At 37.6% G+C, this 23464-nt stretch overlaps 1 protein-coding gene across 1 annotated transcript in view; it reads left to right on the forward strand.

The window, feature by feature from the left end:
• RYR2 (ryanodine receptor 2) overlaps window positions 1-23464 on the forward strand; it is a 564826-nt gene that overhangs the window by 399621 nt on the left and 141741 nt on the right. The window contains exons 59-63 of the mRNA XM_055081210.1: window positions 4946-5069; window positions 5625-5740; window positions 9093-9157; window positions 11545-11666; window positions 18261-18310. Coding sequence (XP_054937185.1) covers window positions 4946-5069; window positions 5625-5740; window positions 9093-9157; window positions 11545-11666; window positions 18261-18310 — 477 coding nt within the window. The remainder of the gene's footprint in view (window positions 1-4945; window positions 5070-5624; window positions 5741-9092; window positions 9158-11544; window positions 11667-18260; window positions 18311-23464) is intronic.

The following is a 23464-nucleotide window of genomic DNA, read 5'->3' on the forward strand; positions in this document are numbered from 1 at the left end:
TTGTATTTAATTTTTGATAGTTTGATTAATATGTGTCTCGGCATGTTTCTCTTTGGGTTTATCCTGTATGGGACTCTTTGTGCTTCCTGGACTTGAATGACTATTTCCTTTCCCATGTTAGGGAAGTTTTTGAGTATAATCTCTTCAAATATTTTCTCAGACCGTTTCTTTTTCTCTTCTTCTTCTGGGACCCTTATAAATCATATGTTGGTGTGTTTAATGTTGTCCGAGAAGTCTCTGAGACTGTCCTCAATTCTTTTCATTCTTTTTCTTTTTTCTGCTCCCTGGCAGTTACTTCCACCATTTTATTTTCCAGCTCACTTATCCATTCTTCTGCCTCGGCTCTTCTGTTACTGATTCCTTCTAGAGTATTTTTAATTTCAGTAATTGTGTTGTTCATCGCCGTTTGTTTGCTCTTTAGTTTTTTTAGATCCTTGGTAAATGTTTCCTGTATTTTCTCCATTCTATTTCTGAGTTTTTGGATCATCTTTACTATCATTACTCTGAATTCTTTTTTAGGTAGGTTGCCTATTTTGTCTTCATTTATTTGGTCTTGTAGGTTTTTACATTGCTCCTTCGTCTGTAACATATTTTTCTTTTCGTTTCCTTTTTATTTTTTTTTTTTGATGGGTGGTGCTGTATTCCTGTCTTACTGGTTGTTTGGCCTGAGACATCCAGCACTGGAGTTTGTAGGCAGTTAGATAGAGCCAGGTCTTGGTGCTGAGATGAGGACCTCCAGGAGGCCTCACTCTGATTGATATTCCCTGGAGTCTGAGGTTCTCTGTTAGTCCAGCGGTTTGGACTCGGAGCTTCCACCACAGGAGCTTGGGCCTGACCTCCGGCCTGGGAACCAAGATCCCGCAAGCTTCGTGGTGCAGTTAAAAACATAACAACAACAGAAAAGGAAGAAAGAAGAAAAGGAGCAATACAATATCAAAGAATAAAAAACAGAATAAAATTAGGAAGATAAAAAATATATTAGGAAAAATAAAACTATAATCGAAACAACCACAGCCAGGTAAAATAAAACTACAACAGAAAAAAAAACAGGTGGGAGGGGGTTGGCAACACACCAGAAGGAGAGATCACTAACAAAGTATAAAGAATAAAATAAAGTTAGAAAAATAAAAGATTTATTAGGAAAAATAAAAATATAAAAGAATCAGCAACAGTGAATCAACCAGGTAAAGCAGAACCCCAATCTGAAAGAGGAAAAAAGCAAAAAAGCCTTGGCTGTAGGGACGAGGTTTAGGCGGTGGGTAGAACTTAGGCAGGGGTGGGGTTTTGGGTGGGCCGGGGCCTCTGCTTAGGACCTGCATGGAAGTGGAGAGGCAGCACATGGAAAGGAGGGTCTCCGGAGTGTGCGAGTGTGCAGTTCCGGAGTTTAGAGGTAGGGCCCTGAGTGAGGGTGTATGGGTGGAGTTTAGGCCCAGCACGTTGGAGGGGGTCTCAGAGGGTGTCTCCAAGTGCAGAGGTGGGGCCCTGGGTGGAGGTGTAGGGACCGGGCTTGGGCTCTGAGCAGCAGGAGGGAGGCTCCGAGGGCAGAGGATTAGGACCAGGAGCCCAACACGTTCCCTGGTGCCTAAGTGGACGGGGAAAGCGCTGGCCCCGTTCCCCTCCTATTGGAGGGTGGTACCAGGCACCAAGCGCTAGGAAACCGAGTAAAACAAATTAGAATTGGGCATAGAAACGAACAAAAAGGATTCCATGTACCAAAATTGCCTATTCAAGAATTTGGTTCAGGGCTAGACCTGTTTTTCTAGAAACATTCCATCAGTGTTTGTAAAATGAATGATCAGTTGTTTGATTGGCTGATGGATGGATGGAAGGAAGGATAGATAACTGAGTTACAGAGTCATAGAATTTTCACTTAGTGAGGTTCTTGAAGGAGCATTGTCCACATAACTAGTTAACAAAATTACTATTTGTTCCATGAGCAGATTACATGAAAAAAATTCAGTTTTGTTTTCTAAGTATGTTTCAATCACTATGGTTTGGTTACAACTAAAAGTAATAAGGAGCTATCTTAGTACTCACTTCTAATAAATATGCTAGAAAATCATCATCCTTTAATTTCTGGGCCAGCCATTAGGTGTCCTACAGTCAGTGTTTTCTTTGAAGCACATCACTCATAAATGAGGCATCTGTACCTCTGCATCCAGGTTGGTCCAAATTCATACTGTGTAGTGGGGAGACAAGCTTAGTTGCAGCAAAGGCTGAAAGGTGAGGTGGTGAAATTAGTATTCTTACCCCATGAAGGCTACCCTTTCAAAGGAGAAAGTGAGTTGTTTGGCACTAAAACAGCAGGCCAATAGGAAAGGTATTGAAATATATAGCACTGGATCTTGGCTTTTAAGTTATTGGGGCTAAAGGAAGGAGAAATGATTCTTGGAACCAGAGAGGCTTGAGACTGTGGACAGTTTTAGGACAGAAACTATAGGTGTCTTTTCTCCAACGTTTTCCCTCTCCTGGAGACTTTGACAGCCAACTGTGTCCTGACAGCTCTGCTTCTGCTTCCAAGAATAAGGAAATGACTTGAAATAGCCATTTAGTCATTTAGACACTTGGACAACTAAAAGAGTCAGTGCCAAACCTGCCCACTTTTGTTTCAGCCTCATCCAGGGCTCAGGGCTCTTTTATCATCCCTATAGCTATGTGCAGAAGATGAATCTGCTTTAGAAAAAATGGGAGAAAATTTCCTCTTTTGCTTACCCAGGTTGTCTGTTCCTCAGTGCCCTCCCAAACTACTTTAAGAAGCTAGCAGAGTTTGGGGGAAATCAGGCAGTTTAAGGAGTATGTCATGAATAGAAAAAAGGAGTGAGAGTCCAAGAAATATTATCCATGCTCCCCAATTAGTGAAAAATGTAAAGAACTAGCATTTCTTTTTATTCTTCTTTCCCCACTACCACATATTTTGGGCTGCAATGATCTGTCACTAAGCCAAGGACAGTGCTGGTATCAAACAATTTTGACCCTTTAGCATGAATGAGTACACAAGCCAGGCGGTATGTTTGAGGCAGAGTCCTAGGTATTCCTGCGTATTTATTCACCTCTCAGGTTTAGCTAGTTTCTTTACCTCCCTTCCACATAATATCTATACTCATGTTATAAATAGGCAAGATCAAGGTAGTCACACTGCCATTAGCTAAGTGGCACAGCAAAGGACATAATTTCCAGTCTGTTGGCTGACTTCAAAGAACCCACCCTATCTAGTTCTGAAGGGTTTTAGAGTCAGAGCGTACTTTGTGTTCTTAGGATTTTTAAAGTTCAGGCTTTATTCATTCTCTATCTCTTTCTCTCTTTCCCTCTTTTCCTCTTCCCCACCCCCCTTGCCCCTCACCCTTCCCAAAGTAACCTATTAGTGTCTGACCTCCCCCCCCATCATTGTGGATTACAAATTAAGTTGCCAGTTTCTGTAGGAGTAAAGGACTACATGCAATAGTGGAATTTCTAAATAGGTTATGATCGCAGCATGATTAAATTAAATGTTTGCTTTATAAATTTTTTCATAAAATATGCTGTTAAATTCTATCTGTGATTATGATAGAAGTCAGATTTGCTCTCAGTGGGCTTAGTTGATTCTATATCCTTCTTGCTGTCCACAAAATGTTTCTTAGTATCACGTGAGAATTGTATTCTACTGACAAGTGTATTATATTACATTAATAATTGTATGATACTGTAAAATTACTGATGGCTTCTGAATATGCTTCGTGTTAACGTAGTAGTTCCTGACTTTGCATTTGTGGTGTATAGTGTCACCTAATGGTCAGAAGGTTCAGTGCGTGATTGCATTTCTGTAGATGGCGCTCTCAGTCAAAGCAAGCTCTAGGAAAGCGTGGCATTTTCTCTGTTGTCTTTTTGTCTGCTTATTTCTTGTGTGGGACCGATTCAACATTTATGATTGTTTGCGGAGCTCCTGGCTTAACCCCATTGGACAGGGATTTAATAGTCTCTATGTTGTCATCATAATTCAAACAAAATAGTTATTTTTTTCTGTTGTTCGCTTAGCAGTTGTATTTTAAGGAATTTCAGCATCCCGCATAAAATATATTCCTATATGTGTTTTGTAAACTTTAAATTTGGGACATACTATGCTATTCATTTTGCTGCTGCTTTAATAGCGTTCCCTGTATCAGATCTTAACATCTGGAATTACCAGTGCATTTTTTGAAATTTTTGTAATTTTTACAAAAATTTTTATAAAATTTATAATTTTATAAATTGTTTTCTTTTTATCAGTTTTTAAAAGTTTAAATGCTTCCCAGAATTTCCACATCTAAAAGAATGCTTTTAGTATTTCTTACCAGAAGAGGTATAGTAGAAACCTAGGTTCTTGCCAAAATTCTTAATCAAGGACGTATGTTACTTTTATTAGATATTTAAGAGCAATCAACTTGTACCTGCAGTCTAAGTATGGGTTTTGTGTATTTAGAAAGATGTGACCATAAAGTACTCTCTGATCTGGGAGGCGTAGTAAAAATTCCATATTTAAGACATTTTTTTCTCTTCTCTCTGTGCAGTGGCAAATGAAGCATATTGCTTGAAACATGCCTTGTAATTTTACTGGGTCCAGCTGTGCTTGTTTTGGTGCATAAGTACACTCTGTATTTGGAGTTCCAGTGGAGAGGAGAACACAGCTTCTTTTCCTTTCTTGTGTGATTGCAGATGTCATTGGCATTTGAAATTACAAATGCCTGTATGTTCATGTTTTAATTGCCTCTTAGAAGGCATATGAACAGTCTTTTTTGAACAGGTTTCCTAAATTAATTGGAGCATTAAAGGCACGAGAGAGGGAAGAGTCTTATATGAGTCCTGTATATGCTGTGTATAAGTGGAGGACACCAGAAGTTCTGTAGTGCAGTCCTATTATACATGCAGCCATATCTCATTTCACATTATTTTCTAATTACTATGCTGTGTTCTTGTCTTGGCATACTCTTAGGAGGTGGAAACCATCCCCTGCTGGTACCCTATGATACACTGACGGCCAAAGAGAAAGCCAAGGATAGGGAAAAAGCACAGGACATCCTCAAGTTCCTGCAGATCAATGGCTATGCTGTATCCAGGTAAAAGCACACCTACTCCAGTTACACATTCTCGTTATAAGACTGAATATTTAAATATCCTTATCAGATTTAAGGCTGAAAATGAACTCAGTGATCCCTTTAAATCTTAGAGCTACTGTTTAGTATGTTCAAAATATACGTGTCAGAAACATTAATGCCCTTAGCTGTTGTGCCACATAATTGAGTTCCTTACGCTTCTTATGTTAAGTCCCCATCCATCATTTAGGCAAAATCCCTAGGCAAAAATGACACTCTACTTTTCTAAATGCAACATTTTATTACATAGTAATAGTTATTTAGTACAGTTTTATATCAGGTGCAAAGTATGTTTTATAAATTAAATCTTTTTTGTTTTTAGCTACAAGAATATTAGCTAACCTTGCAAATTTATCTATATCTGTGTGTGTATATATACACATCTATATATTGCTATATGTAAAACGTTAAATATACTTCTCTATATATAGGTATTTAACCAAATATATTTCGTTTTTACCTTACCTTCTAACAGTCTTTGTAGATGTTGGTTTCCATTTTTCCTTTTTGCTGTTCTAGAGGATTCAAGGACCTGGAATTGGACACTCCTTCTATTGAGAAACGATTTGCCTATAGTTTCCTTCAGCAACTCATTCGCTATGTGGACGAAGCCCACCAGTATATCCTGGAGTTTGGTAGGTACCATAGTCCTATTACTAACAGCCCAGTTTTTGTTATTCTTAACATTTACATCAGGAAATAGAACAGCGTAGGCTACTGGGATGCTTGTGGTCTGCTCCCGGATGGTATAAACACTTTCTATCCATCGTAATACTAATTTGAGTCTAAAAGTCAATAGGCAAACTCATTTTAAAGGATGGGTAAATTTTGAGAACTTAAAAAAAAAATCTAACATGTAATACTTTTCTCCTTAAAATGTTTATTGGCATTGATTTTTCATTTTGAAAGATACATTGGATGGACATCAGATTTTAAGTTACACTTAAATCTTTCCTTTTGAAATTAATTTCTCTGCTCTTAAAAAAAACTAAACTAAAACTCTATGGATTCTCCAAATTTCTAGACAATGTAAAGGCCTTGAGTTTAACCTTTGCAGGGTTACACATTTATATTAGAGTATCTGCAGTACAGAATACTTGATTATTCTCTTAGAGTAAAAGGAAAGACCTCTTCCCCATCTGGCTCAGTGCCATTTAAGTACAAAAAGAACTCCTCATTTTAAATCTAAGATTCAGAACAGATCATCAAGACAGCCTCCTCTCACTTCTCTTATTTTGTGTTTGTCCTCAGCATTGTTGAATTAAAATTCAAGTTGTCAATTACTCACCTTTGTGTCAGATCCCCTTCCAGCCACTGGTTGGTATTAGGATATAAAGAAGTAGAGTTTGGTCCTTTTTGAAAGGCAGTGTGCTCTGCTGGTGGTGATCTCCTTTTTTTTTTTTTTTTTTTTCCAGTTTTAAGGTTCTCTTTCTGTTTTTGTTTCGGTTTTTTAACCCTCATTCTTTCTGTTTTCAGCCCCTTTCCTTGGGGCCCATAGTCCTAGATCTCTTAGTGATACATCAGCAACAAACCCCTCCTAACCAAGGGCTCTTTTTGATGCTGTTTTCTTAGGATTTATATTAGTTTTCAGCACAGCATCAGATTAAAGTTTATAGAAATTCAAGCTCTGGTATTTTCTTGTTCCTGGCCCCTGGATCCCAAATGTGATTAGAGATTTTCTCCTTGAGCATCGTTCTCTTAAAGAACCTCCCTCTTTTTCCACCTGCCTCTTTAGCTACAGTACAAATGCTATATTTTTCCTCTCGTAACCATCTTTTTCATAAAGGCCAATTATACAAACTAATCCATAATATTCAGTCTCTTTGTAACTCATCCAAAAATATTTTTTAAAAATATGATAGTCATCTTGACGGGTAGCCAAATTAGTCTGAATGAAATTTGACCAAAGAACAAGCCTGAGGCCATGGTGAACTTTTGAAGCTTTTATGCACAAAGTTAAGTGTTGACATTTCTAATCCACATTTTTCCCAGACCGGGGCACGAACCCGCGTCCCCTGAATCGGCAAGCGGACTGTCAACCACTGCGCCACCAGGGAAGCCCCAGCCTTCTTTTTTTGACAAGAGAGAGTAGAAGAGGGAATAAAGAGTGATCATTTGGAAAGGGAATAAGAGAAGTTTTTGCTTATGTACGGGTAGCAGAAACAGAACTTTGAAGGGTAAAATGTGTTTAGGCTTTGCTTTATTCACATTATATTCAAGTTTCTGAATAAACCTCCTAGGACAGCATTTGTGTGTAAGGAGTGGTGAGAAGCTAACTACAGGGCAGATTCACCCACTTCACACATTTCTTTCTTTCTCTAGGATAGAGAAGGTCTTATGAACAGAATTCTGGGGAGAAATAAGGTTAGATTAATATAGAGCCCAACAAAATTAGTTTGTTTTTTTTTTATAATTGCTGATGTTACCTGTTCCTTTTCCAGGTGGCTTTGGCAAGGCAAGTTATGTACAAGAACTCTGTCAAGAGGAGAAGCAGAGTTGAAATTGTCAACACAATCATTTGTTTTCATTTTCATTTTTCATTATTACTAAAACCCAAAATTTCTGTAATACCTTCTTCTTTTATCTTTCACTTTATTGCCTTTGCAACACATCTTTAATATATTCATTCTTAAACATAGACTCATGGTGATGGTAAGAATATACCTATGCCTTTTTTGAATTTTTGTATTACATCACAGATCATATTCTCTCCAAATCTTTTCACATTTTCTACAGAGGCATTTTTGTTACAATATATAATGAAAGGAAAGATATTTCCTATTTAGTTCTTTGAAATATTAGCAGATTTAGATACGTACAAATTTCTGTCGTAATAACGTTTATATGAGAAGGTCCCTTAGGTGGATCCAGCCATTCTGCATAATATGCTTGAGAGAGCTTTAGTGCAAAAGTGATTTAAAAGAAATTGAAATTCGCAAGCATTGAAAAGCCATTATTTTCTTTTACTTATTCATGGGAAGAGCACTGTCTGATTTTACAAAGTATTACCTAAGTTCTCTAAAAATTATCCTGAATTTATGCTTAAGATTTAATAAAGCGTATTTCAAATTGTGTTTATTTCTATGTGCAAAAGAACTTTTTCAAGAAAAAGTCAGTTTAATTCTTATAAAATATGGAAGCTCTGCTTACAGATTTTACTGAAACCTTATATCCAGTTCTGAAATTCTTAGCTCTCCAATCTGTTCTGAGTAGCATCGTGGTTATCATAGTTTATTACTACCTCTTCTATATGCATGAAGCCTCCTTTGTATGCATGAGGGAGGTAGGAAAGGCCACCTTCTAAGCTAAAGGCGTTCAGTCAATCAGTTCTTAACCTTGAACTCATTTTCTACACCATGGGGAAAATTCGGGGCTTTTTGCTTTGCTTATGGAAATTATCTTTTGACACCGGTGAACTTTTTTATTCTTTAGCAGAATGTTAATTTTCTAGCCTAGTATTACAGTTGTGGTCCTCCTCCTCATCACAGGCACTGGCTTCCTGAAATTTTTCCATTGGTATATTAATATTAAAGGCTGTAACTTGCAGTCACACCAAGAAGTCACTATCTTTATGTAGAGGTCCGTGTTAAAATCTAACAAATTATGTTTACTTATTTTCCACTCACTTTTCTCACCCCAGGGAGCTTCTTTCTTACTGAAAGAGAATGTGGGATTTTACTGCTAAAAATGTGGGATTTTTGCTTTATTCCAGTTTCCTCCCTACATGTCAATCAGATCTCAAAGCTACACCACAGTATGTTTGTGCTTGTAACCACATGTATGGGCTGTCTCAAGAGCTTTTTTATTTTGATTTGGGTATGTTTTTAATCTTGTTTTAAATTACACGACTGAAGTTAGCCTTTATATTTTTGTATTCAGTTTAGTGGGGTAACGCATTTAGCAGTGTGTTCTAAACTTAGCATTTGGGGTGAATATCTTGCAATGTTTGAAGTGCAACGTGTACCTAAAAACTCTTCATGTCTACAGATGGTGGCAGCAGAAGCAAAGGAGAACATTTCCCTTATGAACAAGAAATCAAGTTCTTTGCTAAAGTACAGTATACAATCCGTCCTGTATTTCCTTCAATATGTTTGTTTACCAGATATACTGTTTAGATCGTTGCCTCTTTATGGAATGCACTTGTCTACAAATGTGAATTCTACTCTAACTAAATATTCTGTGGCATGAAAATAACTGCATGAATCATGTGGGATAAATGTGCTCCCAGCACCTTCGGTCATGCTTTAACTTGCTCTGCTCTCCGTACCGTATTTCTCAAATGACTTTGTCCTCTGTGAAGTCTGACTCAAAGTTCTCTTTTTTGGCTTTATCATATGACATAAAGGAGAAACATCTATTTCCTAACATTTGAATATTGTTCTGATTTAAAATTTTTAGATGAATATTTCTTTGTTAAAGAGGAAAAGCATGAGTTAATTTATCAGTGGGTATGTTATAAGAACCTATACTATAGAATCCTTGTGGGACCTGAATCCTACTCAGGAGAGGAAAACTGAGGCTCAGATAGGATCAGTTGGTCATATTTAGAGTATATCTCATGATTTTTATTTATTCCGTTTAATACGAATTCATCAAGAATTTGCTGTGTGCACATTCCAGCCAGTACGGGAAGGAGATGAAGAGTTGCAGAGTGTCCACATTGGGTCCATTCACGTACTCAGTGTTTACTCTGAGCCTAGTCTGTGCCATGCATTGAATTATGTCCTGGAGATTCACTATCACAAAGACAGAATGCCCTTGGGAAGCTTTCCTATTTACAGTATGTTTTAGTTAACCTGAAGACCTAATGATTTCCGTCCATTTCCTCTCAAAGTACTTGCATTTGGTGGTTATAGGTCATTTACAAAAATGACATGTTATTTTGATTGATTAATATTTGGTTTCTATTATATGTTTTCAGAATTGTACCCTTTACTGTAAGGGAGATTTCTCTTGTCTTTTCTTTCCACTCAGTATTGCACCCAAAATCTGTATCAGTCCTCTGAAGTCTGTCTTGGGCTGCACATTGCTGGTTATCTGTTCTCCTGGGATGTAATCGCCCTTGAGAACCAGTGATCAGAAGTGCTGTATTCATGGCCTCTAATCACACGTTTAAAATACATTCTTGTATTTCATTGCCTGTGCACTCAGCGCCCCTAGTGATTTTGTTTGCAGATGCATGCCTAATGTGGCTTAACTTCTACTAAGTCTGTGATTCATTCATTTACATATTTATTGAGTACCTATTATATGTCAATCACTAAGTTCAGGTAGTGTCACCACTTCCTAGGAAGATCACTAAAAAAGATCACTAAAAGCTTTTGTATTCCTATTATTAAAAAATATACCTACCTTGTAGGGGAAAATATGTATTTAGACAGGCTTGAGTCTAAATACTGGTAATGCCAATTATTATTACTTTTTTCATTTATTTATTCAACAGATATTTATCTAGTGCTTGCTACAGGCTTGCAACAAGGTCCTAAGCGCTGGTGTGTCAGTGGTAAACGAAACAGAACAAGCAGTAGTAATAGAGGCCAGGAGAGGGCTTTAATGGGAAACAAACCCAGAAATGTTTCTTTCTCTTGTGTGCCTTATAGACTCTTAGGGAGAGAGACTAACCCAAAAATCATACATATAAAATATAAAATTGCAAGTGATGTTCAAAGACCAGAGGATACAGGGAGTTTATCTAGTTGACAGGCCAGCAAAGGCTTATCTGATGAAGTGCCACTGCACTGAGGTCTGCAGAAGGAGTGAAGTGAGTAGGTTATGGGGTGTGGAGAGAGCATTTCAGACAGAGTGAACGGCAGGTACAAAGCCTGTGGATGGAGGACAGGGAGGAATTGGCCAACAGCCGTCAGGATTAGAGGGCAGAATTGGGAGGTGGGCTTTGACAGAGGCCAGGTAAGAGCTTTGTGCAGGTAGGTAAGTGGCAATGTGACTTTGAGTAAATCATTCACTTTCTACATCTCAATTTAATACCTAGAAATCAGAGATGATGGCACCTACCATACAGAGTGGTTACTGGGATACATGAATTGATAGCATATCAGTTACAATCCTCAGACATAGTAGAGACTCAGTAGGAGGTCATCACTGATTATTTTTGAACCTTTCAGGCACAGAACTGCATGAAGTGAAAATATTAAGACTGTTTCATTTTGAGAAAATATTGAGACTAATTTCAAACCATTGAAAATTTGATGTGTTTTTTTTTATAATTACACACATGAACACACACACACACACACACACGGACTGGAGACAGCAGAGTGAAACTTATGAGAGGCATACTTTGAAATGCTGTTTGGCATGGCTGTGGATATTGGGGACTTATTGCATGTGGACAGAACTCTGGCTGCTCTAAAAACTCAGCACTCATTCCTCCCCTGGAAGAGTCCACTGTGTAGATCTGTTTTCTTTTCCTTTCTTTCAGGTTGTTCTTCCTTTAATTGATCAGTATTTCAAAAACCATCGTTTATACTTCTTATCTGCAGCAAGCAGACCTCTCTGTTCTGGAGGACATGCATCAAACAAAGAGAAAGAAATGGTGACTAGGTAAACAGCTATAAAAAATAAAGACTATTGTTTAAGTGTATTTCCTTTTGAGAAAGAGAATCTCAGGTTCCTGAAGTAGGATCATGCAAAGAGTTCCCACCCATGTTCCCCGGCCCCTGGCCCCTTGGAATCAAACACTATGAGAAGGATGGTTTTGGCAAGTTAAAACATGTGTTCTAGGTGTTGAGTTTTCTTATATTTTACTGCTAAATGTAATGCTGAGTAGAAGGAACAAAATACCCAATACAGAATCCACAAGTAGAGGCTGGAGGTGCATCAGTGTATTAGTATTTTTTGTTAAATGATACTTTTTAACATTGGATTCCTGAAAATTTATTCAAATCTAATGTTTTTGCCAGCCTGTATTTTTCAGCAGAATCTCATTTTCAGAAATTATAAGTTTAAATTGTAAAAAATTATGAGCAATCTTGGGATAAAATGAAGTAAACATATATACTTTTTAAAGTTTTCTGCTCACACCAGTCAAGCCAGCATCCTAGCAGTGCTTTCTTATTTCTCTTTAAACCCAAGTATTCTTCGGAGATTTATTTGTGGTTCTGCTGGGGATTTCAGCAGAAGTTTGAGTCCTCAAAATTCTGCCAGAACTTAGTATACATGAGAATCAATTACTGAGAAAGTCTTCTTCTGTATTACATTGCACAAGAGTCCAAACCAAGCTTTTAGATTGTATTTGAAAAACATTTCTGTAAAAATGAGTACGCTGTATAAAGTAGAATACAGGCTTTCCTTGGTCTTGACTTTTTTTAGTTATCTATTGCTGTTTAGCAGTATTATCATAAGTTTAACATCTTAAAAGAATATGCGTTTATCATTTCACAGTATCTATGGATCTGTCATCAGTGGCTTGCCTGGGAAACAAACCTCTTTTTTTTTTCTTAAGACTTTTTTTAGAGCAGTTTTAGATTCATAGCATAGACTTGACTTTAATGATATGTTGAATGGCAGTGCAGTATCAGCCTAGTGGACAGGGTGAGATGACATTGAATATAGACTGTCCCCAGAGGGTAAAGAGGAAGTAAGATTCCTGCGGTGCATAGCCCTGGGTGTGGTATCTTAAGCTCATCTCTTTACTCAAATTTATTGTCTAGTTGGTTGTCTACCAACCGATAGATAGCCAATCATGTGATTTAGGATTGCAGCAGCATCAAAAATGTTTCCAAACTTCTTCAAATAATAAGCTTCCTGTGAAGTTGATAAAATGGATGATAGTTAAAATTAACAGAGAATCCATTCCAGTGACTTACTTTGTTTCCACCAACTGTGTTACCAGAAGGAGAGGGAAGGAAGAGCTACTTTCCAAGATGCAAATAACCCCCTCCCCTTCCCTACTATGGCATGACCTTCTTTCCGCCTTCCCTAGGAGAGAGAGAGACCCATCTCTCCTCATTTCACACGCGTGCTCATCCACACCACTGGCCCCGTGTTCCCCTGTGGATGGTGAGGGCACACAGTAGCTGGAAAACGCCAGAACACCAAGTTATCATTAAACACTATGGAACCTAGGCTACTGCAGAGTCTCCTAGTCTTTCCTGGCCAGTTAACCTTTTGTAACAGAAACTTTGTTCCTAGAGGGTGTGGTTAATTTAATCACATTCGTTAACATAAATCAAAATACAATTGCAGAATATAGGGAAAAAAATGAAAAAAAATATGCAAGTTCTGCTCTTCCCCTTCCCCTTTTATTGTGTCTTGTTTTCGCCATTCATTTTACAGTTTTACTCTAAGAACTGTTCACTAACTACAGAAGTAACTAATTCTCCTTTACCAACTATATCCCTCATAGAAGAAATCAGAAGAACATCACGATTCTGTGCTAGCCTCCGTTGATGTAGTTTTGGGGCCTTTAATAACACTGCCCCAGTTTTTAATGATTTCATCTTCAATTTTTTTCTTCACTTCTTGGAAAGAGGGTTGGTAAGTTTTACTTCTGCCACTAGCACTTCCGAAAAAGGGAACGTATGCCATTAAAATTCCAATGCACAGGAATGAGAGACGTAACAACAGAAGTAACTGATGTCTTCGCAGTACTTTAATGCCAAACAGAGGTAGAATTTATCCTCAGAGAGAAAAGAATCAGAGTTGAAAAATGAATAAGGTGATGGTGAATAAATTATGGTACATGTTGTCCAGTCATTAAAATGATGATGGATACAAATACATGATAACTTAGGAAAATTATCATTTAAAAAATAAAACATTTGTTCAAATAGTATTGATTTGGATTTTTTAAAAGAACCTAAATTTTTATAGAAAAGTACTGGTAAGGGATAAATTTAATGGTTGTTTTCTCTAGGTAGTGCATTGTAGATTTTATATTACTGTTTTTATGTGTTTTCCAAGTTTTTAAAATGAACAAATCTTACTTTAATAATCATAAAGGTATGTTTTAAAACAACCAACATCACTATCACATTAAAAAAACAAATAATTTGTTTGGCGTGTTGAAATGGAATCACTGAAATTTGTAAATCTCTGATTTCTTACTACTTCAGTTAAATATTACTTCAATGAGTAAAATACGTAAAAAATACACTAAAACAGGTTTAAAAAAACACTGGCCCTGCTACTGTGAATAAACAAGCATACCTGCATACACATAATGAGCATCGCCATGATCGTTTTAATTTGTATTTAACAGTTGGGTGTAGCAGTAGTTATGTGGGTCTAAATTAATTTCTCCACAATTAAAACCAGGTTGTTCCCATTAGTTGTTTAGATACCTCCTGGTACTAGAAATTAGGTATCGAGCATTTCCTGTCTAAAGTCAGTATTCTCCTGTCCACAGAGATGAGTTAGACGGGGTATCTGCACTCCAGCAGGAGTATACATGGCAGTGGCTAAGTATATGGGAATAATTATTGTTCCAATAGCAGAAAGCTGAGCGGTGCTATAGGATTCAAAGTAAAGTAAGAACCCCTTAGATGAGTATGGATGGGCTGGAGATTTATGGAAGTCATGACATTCAAAGTTGATCTTAAAAAATATGTAGGTCAGAGATTAAGAAAAAGGTATATTTTTTAGATAACAATGTACGGCTTAGAAGCTGGTCATTTAGGAGAAATATAGGTTTATGTAGATTCATGGTGGAACACTGTAATTGAGAGTAACTGTCAAAACATCTTTTTTCTTTTTACTTAATTCGTTAGCACTAAGAAGCCATTGACGCTCTTTAAATAGAAGAATGAGGACAGTCTGGGAGCATAAGTAGGATTGATAAGAGTAGCATGGCTTGGGAAGCCATGGCAGGCGTTAGGAGCTATGGCAGGGGATGCAAGCTGTTGTAACAGAAGTGCTACTTCCAGTAGGTGGTGCTACCCGTGGGTTTGTTCAGCAAGTATTCTGAATGCCCCGTGGGTACAAGGTGCTGTCCTAGGTCTGAGGATAAACACACAGATACAACAGCACAGTTCCCAACTTTAATGGACTTAGAAGTGTAGCTGAGGAGACACATACATATAGAGCTAACCATGAACTACGTTGTGATGAGTGTAAATGAGCCATATATAAAGTGCTGGGAGTGCACAGGAGATGTAAATGCAGAGAGGGGCTGCGTCTGAGAAACACGGAAGAGGGAAAATAAGCATGCCTCGGTAATGAGTCCTATCTCAAGTAGAAAGGAGGAGGCCAACCTGGGGCTGAAGTTTCAGTGCTGAGTGGTTGGAACAATATTGGTCTCACTAGCTAAAACAAACTTCAGAAGAACTAGTTTTGAGAAGAGTTTAAATTTGGTTAAAGAGGTACGTATGGAAGGATAAAGTACTAACAGGTCGTTCAGCTGGAGATATCCAGCAGAAAGTGGGAAGTAGGTGTTTGGTGTTGGAGAGATCAGGGCAAGAAATGACATTTGGGGATTATCTATACCCATCTCCTGCTCGAAGCTCTGAAAGCAGATGAAACTAAGGGAGAATTGGAGAGAAGCTGAAAGGTCTGAGCCAAAACTTGGAGAATTATTACATAGCCAGGGTTTCCAGAAGTGGATCTTTGAAGAATAGAGAGAACAATTAATTAGAGAGGAAGTGGGAAGTAATACTGTAAAACAGAAACCAGAATTTCACAGATTTAAGTAGTTAATGATGCCAGATACTGGGGAGAGCTCTCCAGGATGGAGACTGAAAAGGAGGTTATTAGATTTGCTACTTAGAGGGTATTGAGAACTTCAAGAGAGTGTTTTCAGGAGAGCGATGAGGTGGAAAGCAAACTCACAAGGCAATGAGTCAGGGAGGAAACTGCAGAGTGAATTCTTAAGAATGTTAATAATGAAGGGATATAGAGAAAGGGGATAACGGGATTATGGAAATTGTCTTTAGAAAAACTATAAGCTAGAGTTTATAATAATCAAACCTTAGAGTCTGCACAGAAGCTACACCCTGAAAGAGGATGGCACAGGAAGGGAGAGAGATACGATTTGTCTTTTCTTAGGGCTTAGCTTTCTATATAACTGTATGTCTCTCTGGTGGCACATCTGTTATTAATTAGGAACACCTAGAGTTAGGAGGCAGCTGATATCATAAGAAGTCATTTTTTTCGGAGAGATTCTCCAACATATATGTGCTCAGGATACAGAGCAATTCTGTTTCCTATCACTGCAAAACACCCCGGGTCTAGATTAAAACATAATTCTAGTATTATAAATTCGTAATTCAAATTCATAGGTTAAAAACATAATCCTAGTATTATAAATTCAACATCATTGCAGAATTTTTCACTCTGGGTACTAGAGAGTGTCAGCGAGTAAGAGGTAAAAGATGTCACTTAAAATAGACTCGATTCCAAGAATCCAGAATGTGTACAATTCTAAGATGTAATCACTCTACATGGAGACAGATTCTTGTTAACACACAGAAAGCTCAGTGAATGAGGGCACCTGGAGAAAGTTGCTTTTGTTTTATTGTCTTTGTTCATTTCAGTTATAGCCTAAAGATAAATAATGCCGGGGAGCTAATGTCTAATCTTATGTCTAACATCTACTTGAATAGATCATTGTTTGAAAAAAATTTAGCACTGATAAGAGATTTCCCAAGACCTCGAAGTCACTTAAGCACTTGCGGATGAATGTTTTCTTGGAAAAGCTACCCCATGCCCTATATAATTAATTTTCACCAATACGTTATTTCACATTGTTACTGAAGTGAGAGATGATGGCCAAAACCTACTGTAATAAAAGTGGTCCACATCACAAAGGTGGTCCTGACTCCTTTCTCCCATTCTGCCATGAGCAGTTGCCATCATTGTATTCCATGGCATAGAGCCTGTCTCCCCAGTCCTGACGAGTGTACATCTGCACGCTACTGGTGATGAGAAAGCTTTGCAAGAGAGGATGGGGCAGTGAGGACATAGCTGTCATCATGATTGGGAAGATCAAGCTGAGTGTGGGGGGTTGCTGTATAAGTGGATTTTCAAGGTTAGAGCTTTTAAGTTCTGGCTGTGGACCACCAGTGCTCTCTGAGGGTTCAGAAGAGTGTTGGATAGAAGTGAAAATTGTGTCAGTTGTAATATGGGAGGTTAAGTGTCCTGGTAGATATTTGCAGATGGCCCCTGGCTGGGAGGAGACTTCTTTGAGCTTGGGTTTGGGAGTGGTGAAGGAACACCCGGTGTTAGAAAAGGCTTCTTGGAGTAAACATGTCTGAGCTGAATCCTGAGGGATGTTTAGAAGGGATTGTAGCATGGAACTGAATGAAAGATGTTCCTAAAATTAGGGCCCAGCAAGAAAGCCACCAGACTGCCTGGTGACAGACGTGACAGGCCAAGAACGGGTATTGCCCAGGCTCTGGGTTGTGATCCAAGCATTAGTGCGTACCAATGCCATCATGTTGCGTGCTGGGCGCTCTTATTTGGAATCTCCCATTGGTGACCACCAGGAAGGACCTGAAGACCCAGGAACTTAGTCTAGAGGAAATCTATGTTCAACTCATGAATTAGCATTAGAAGCCCTTTAAGTTATCATGTCTGTAACATTTTTCTCTGAGGGGTTATCAGTTGTTTAAATTCTCTCTCTAGTTCATTGTGTTCAGATTCACTGGATGCTTTGGTATATTTGTAAGGGGTGTGGTCAAGGTCAGGGAGAAGGAAAGGTCAAATGATAAAACATACTAAAAGTAAACATTTTATGCCCAAAGCACCATACTTCCATCGTTAAATAATGTCCATAACAACAGCAACAAATTTCTAGAACCTCAGTAGTACTGTGGGGCAGATAAAATTAAATTTTTCTCCTTGTGGTTTTCTAGTAGTTATATTCTTACGGGGTTCATATAGATTGCTTTTATATTAATTAGCTTTGCTTTCAGTTTTTTCTTTTGGGTTCCTTATAATCTGTTCTTTTGTAACCATGTTTGTTAAAGACATGCACTCACAGACTCTTTCTTTAATATCTTTACTCCACATTCTGCTCAGAGAATTGATTCTTTCTGCGTGACATCATGTTGCTTTTTTCCGGCTCATGTATCAGCTGTTTATTTTTCTTTTTTTCTTCTTCTTTTTTTTTTTTGTTTTATTTTAATTTAATTTCTCCCTGTCTTTTCTACCTTCCCTTCCCCTTTTCCCTTTTCTCTTTTGTTTTTCTTTTGTCTTCAGCCTATTCTGCAAACTTGGAGTTCTTGTCAGGCATAGGATTTCACTATTTGGTAAGGAGACCCTTGAACAAATACTAGCATGGCCATCACTTGGTTTTCTTTGCCATTTTTGCACTGTGTTGTGTGCTGCTATGTTGCATGAATGCATGTTTGCACGGCTGCATGCATGGTCGTCATAGGCCAAGGTAAGGTCCTCAAGGTTGTTTTTAAGTAGCATTACCTATGGTGAAATTGAAGACTGGAACTTTATATACTAGTCCAAAGCACACTTGAAAATCAAAAGGTTATATTATTAAAGGTCAAATGAATGAAAATGGCAGCTTCTGCCATATTTTATTTCAGAGGGGTGAAGCAAAACTGGGCCTCTGAATTTGTGTTTGGTTATCTCTTATAGATAATGTAATGAGCTGTTATACACCAACAATTTTTAACTGCACTTACTTTCTTCATGCTCTTGACTACATATTTGCATGTCGACTGTATTCCAGACATTGGAGCTTCATAGTAGAGACAGTGAGGCCTGGATTTGGCAAAAGCGACTTTTCTAGCACCCCTCACCCCATAGTAGTCAGTTTTTGTTCATTTCTGAGAATTCACGTAGCTGAAATTCACGTTCCCAAACACCTGCTTTCAAAGAGCCTTGCAGGGCGGTCACTCACTTTCCACAGACTCTCCTTGCCGTGGGGCTTTAAGACTTTATAGCAGTCGGCAGAATTTATGTTTTACGCTTTCCTGCATCTGGCTTCGTAACTGCCAAGGCAAATTTTAGCTCAATGCTCTGTAGGTTTTGAGACAGCGTTGGGGTGACTTCAGTAAGAAAACATTGAGTGTACTGATAGAGATGTTATAAGTCCCATTCCATTCACAGGAAAACCTAAGGATTAAGTCATTTCTATAAAAGCCACAGTGGATAAGCTGAGAACTAGGGACATGTACGTGTGTGTATGTGTATATATATGCAAATAAATTTTACATTCTTTACATTTTTTGAGAAATGATAGTTTCTGGATATGACTACTTAATGCTGTATGTGCTTTCTAATATTATCATATCCAGTATTTGGGTGTTTTTAAGATGTATTTCTCATAAATTGCCTGAGATTTTGCATTAATGTTTCAGTTATCCAAAATTAACGGGGAAATTGTCTTCAGAAAGCTCTCCAGTTGACTGGCTTTTGTTTGACTTCTCTTCATCATAGAAACATTTCTATGAAAATTGTTCAGATGGAGCTTTTGCATACTCTTTAACCTTCTCATGATAGGGGAAGGCTCTGATGGGGACCCCATGATAATACTTTCTGTTGTGCTCTCTCTAGCTTCTTACATATTTTAACTTCTTGGTTTCCCATGTTATGTTTTGCTATAATTTATTTTTTTAATTTTTTGAGGCATTCCGTATATACGGCAGAGTACACAAATCTTGAGAACAGCTTGATGACATAGCTTGATGAAATTTTACATGTATCTGCCCATTTTCTCAGGTCGAGACATAGAACATTTTCAGTATCCCAGAAGCCTGCCTTGTGCCATTTTGCAATTTATAACCCTCTACAAAGGTACTATATGTAAACTAATCTACTGGTCTACTAATGTAGACTTCCATTACCATGTATTAATTTTACCTGTTGTTTAATCTCTCTTTTCCCTTTGAATATATTAAGGGTTCAATAGTTGAAGATAAATGCATAATATAACTTGTCATACCAGTCAGAGGAGAAGAACTGGATTTTAACATTGATTCCGTCTCTCTGTGATTCTTGTATTTCATTTAGGCATTGTATGTTAAATCCCTTTGCCTTTAAATATTATTATTTTTATTTTTAACAGGAATTTATTGGAGAGCTACTATGTATCTTTATCTCAAAAGCATATTTTAATGCAGTCTTTATATTATTCTAGTGTCTCATTATTGTTTCAAATTTGCTTAGGCATTTGCCTGTAAAACAATACAGAATTCAAGAAGCTTTTATTAATCAAACATACTCTAATACAGACTTGTCAGAGTGTTAGCATGTTAAGTCTTAGACATGTAAACTTTACATGTTACAGTCACAGCGTGGTTTTAGATGTTAACATGATGTCCTGGAGAGAATAATGGGCTTTGAATCAGAAAACCTGTATGTAAGTCCTCTATTTGCAACTAAACCAGCTGAATGATTTGGACAAGGGACCTAACTTCTCTGAACCTTTGTTTTTTGGTTTTTGGCTTGTTTGTTTTTTTTCATTTTTAAACTAGATTAAAATAACTACTAACTTTAGAGATCTATTGCATGTATAAAATCTCATATGACATGATGAATGTTGAAGTGCTATGTAAACTGTAACAGTACAGCTTTCAAATCTAAGGTATTCTTAGTCTTATTTGTACAGCTTTTATTTAGATAAATCAAATTACATACTAAACTAGGGAACTTGGTTATTTAAAATGCATGCGCCATGAAGCCTTTATAATCTAGCCATTTCCAGATCGAAGCAGAAGTTGTATAATCCAAGTATTTACTTTTTGATATATCAATTATACCATTGTGGATTTTCCTGAAGAGAGAGAGAGAGACCTAACAGCATATATACAGTCGTCTTTTGTAAAGATATAGACACATTAATCTCTTATTTTTTCTTTCACCCTATCTCTACATTATATATATTTTTTCTGTATTCTGGCAGACATTAACTGATGATCAAAATGTTTTTCCTGTGCTTAGTTCAAAAAGTTGTTTCATGACCTAGCCTAAGAGTAAAGTAAGACAGAAGTGAAAGTTGAGGTTAACAAAGAAATACTTGGGCTTCGTGTCAAGGCGCAAAAATACAGAAAGAGATACATTAACCTGAAACATGTCAGCAAAGTGGGATTGGAGACAAGAGGGAAGCATTAAAATAAACCAGAAGTCAAAACTCTTGTCCTGGTGGTGGTCATTGTGGGGAGCTGAGTATGATCAGTAATGGAATATTTATTCCAAGGTGTCTGCCAGATTGTAGCTGTTCAGAAATTTTTCTGATATGTAAAGTGAGGATTCCCCAAACTTGAACTTCTATATTTATGTATATCTTTTATCTACTTTAAAATACTTACTGTACATTGAAGCACACTAAGAATTAAAGAGAGATGAGTCATGTTTTATGCCTCATATATTCTTTTGAAGGTGTGTAAACCATTTCCTTTTATCTTTGAAAAAGGTAGGGTTTTTAAAAAGGGGAACAAGCCATATTCCCTACAGAACAGTAGTTCTGGGGTATCTATTAAAATACTTTATAGAAAAAAATTAGTAAGGAAAGTAGCATCTATTTTATATTAGGCTTCCCTTTTGACTTCTGAAATGCTTGTGATTGCAAGTTGGTGCACGCTTGTATTTTGGAAAATCAGGACGGGGTAAGATGCAGGTAGGTTGACAAGGAATAAGGATCCCATTTGCCGTTTTCAAGGACACTGTTGACTAATGAAATATTGCTTTTAATCCTACCATTGTCGCCCACTTATGCTAAGTGAAAATTCTGTCTCTAACTGCCTAATTTTAAAGCATTTAGAGGATACTTAAGTCCTACTATTACAGCCTATTTTTAGACTTTCAGTCATTTGTAGGGGAAAGAGAATCTGGTAACCAGAACTCCAGCAGGGATAGTGATGGTGGCACAGGTGTGTGTGTATCAAGACTTCTTAACAGCTTTCTTTTTACATGTGAAAATGAATCGAATGCCTTAATGACGTTCATTTTGTGCGTTCTTTCAGTAACCAGTTATATGTCTGCTGTGTGTGAACGTTCTTTTAGCCTGTGAGGATAGAAAAGCGCAGATTTCTTTCACTCTCTGCTGCTACCACCCCACGCCAATCTACAGGTGTCTCTTACCTGTATGCCTCCACAAACGTACTCACTCTTCTCTTAGAATTCCCTCTTGCCCTTCTAAACTGTGCTCCAAAGCAATCATATCTCTCCCCCTCCCCAACCAAAAACCAAAACAGAACAACAAAATGGTCTCATCACTGAATACACTCCTGTGTAGCCAGTGGCTTCCCATTTCTCTGTAATAAAGATCAGAATTCTTCATCTGGCCACACAGTCTTTGATAGTCTGTCCCCTGTGTACCCCTGCATCCTCATTTCCCAGCATGTTCTGGCTTCCTCATGATGCCTCAGCTTAAGCGGCCTTCTCTCTGTTTCGTGAAAATGTATTCCTTTTTGCCCAGGGCCTTTGCACATGCTGTAATTACTGATGGAAATGGGATCCCATACACCACACGCCCCTATCCAGTCCCTCACACCCACAATGGAGTTAACTACTAATCCTTCAGATTTCAACCCAAATAGTATTCTCTCAGGAAGACCATCCCCAACCTCCCTGATTATACTCTCTCCTTCTACTATTATAACATTCTCATAGCTCTGCCTACTTTTCCTTCATCTCACTGATGATGTTACTAGATTAACTTCTTTCTCTGGCCCAAAACTCAGCCCTTCGAGGGCTTATTTTTGTATCCTCAGAGCCCAGCAGGAAGTCTGGTGCATAGTGGCTCTTTTATAAATATCTGATGACTGAATTAATCAACCAACCAGATCCTACCTTTAAGAAGTCTACAGTCTAACAGAGAAGATAGGTAAGTCAGCAGATGCTTACTACAATGAGATGAGTGCTGTCAATTTGGAATTTTCTTATATTCATGAATAACCCAGACTGTGCATTTTTCCCTTGAGAATATTAGGAAAAATATAATATCCACTTATCTCATAGTTTATGAGAATCACATTTTTTAAAATTCCTTAAGTGGTCCATGAAAACAGGGCACTTATATTGAAAAGGAAGTAACACATGATTAATGACTTTTCAAACAATCATTAAACTCTACCAACAATGATCCTTTCAGTTCGAGGAACTATTTGAGAAGGCTGGCACAAAATAGTTATCATTTAGAGACCTTTTCTACTTTCCTGTTTTCTGGTGAGTTTGTTTGTTTTAATTTTTTTTTAATTTTTATTTTTTTAACATCTTTATTGGAGTATAATTGCTTTACAATGGTGTGTTAGTTTCTGCTTTATAAGTGAATCAGTTATACGTATACATATGTCTCCATATCTCTTCCCTCTTGCATCTCCCTCCCTCCCACCCTCCCTATCCCACCCTTCTAGGTAGTCACAAAGCACCGAGCTGATCTCCCTGTGCTATGCAGCTGCTTCCCACTAGCTGTCTATTTTATGTTTGGTAGTGTATATATGTCC

The sequence above is a fragment of the Physeter macrocephalus genome, chromosome 20, assembly GCF_002837175.3.
Source record: "Physeter macrocephalus isolate SW-GA chromosome 20, ASM283717v5, whole genome shotgun sequence".
NCBI lineage: Eukaryota > Metazoa > Chordata > Mammalia > Artiodactyla > Physeteridae > Physeter > Physeter macrocephalus.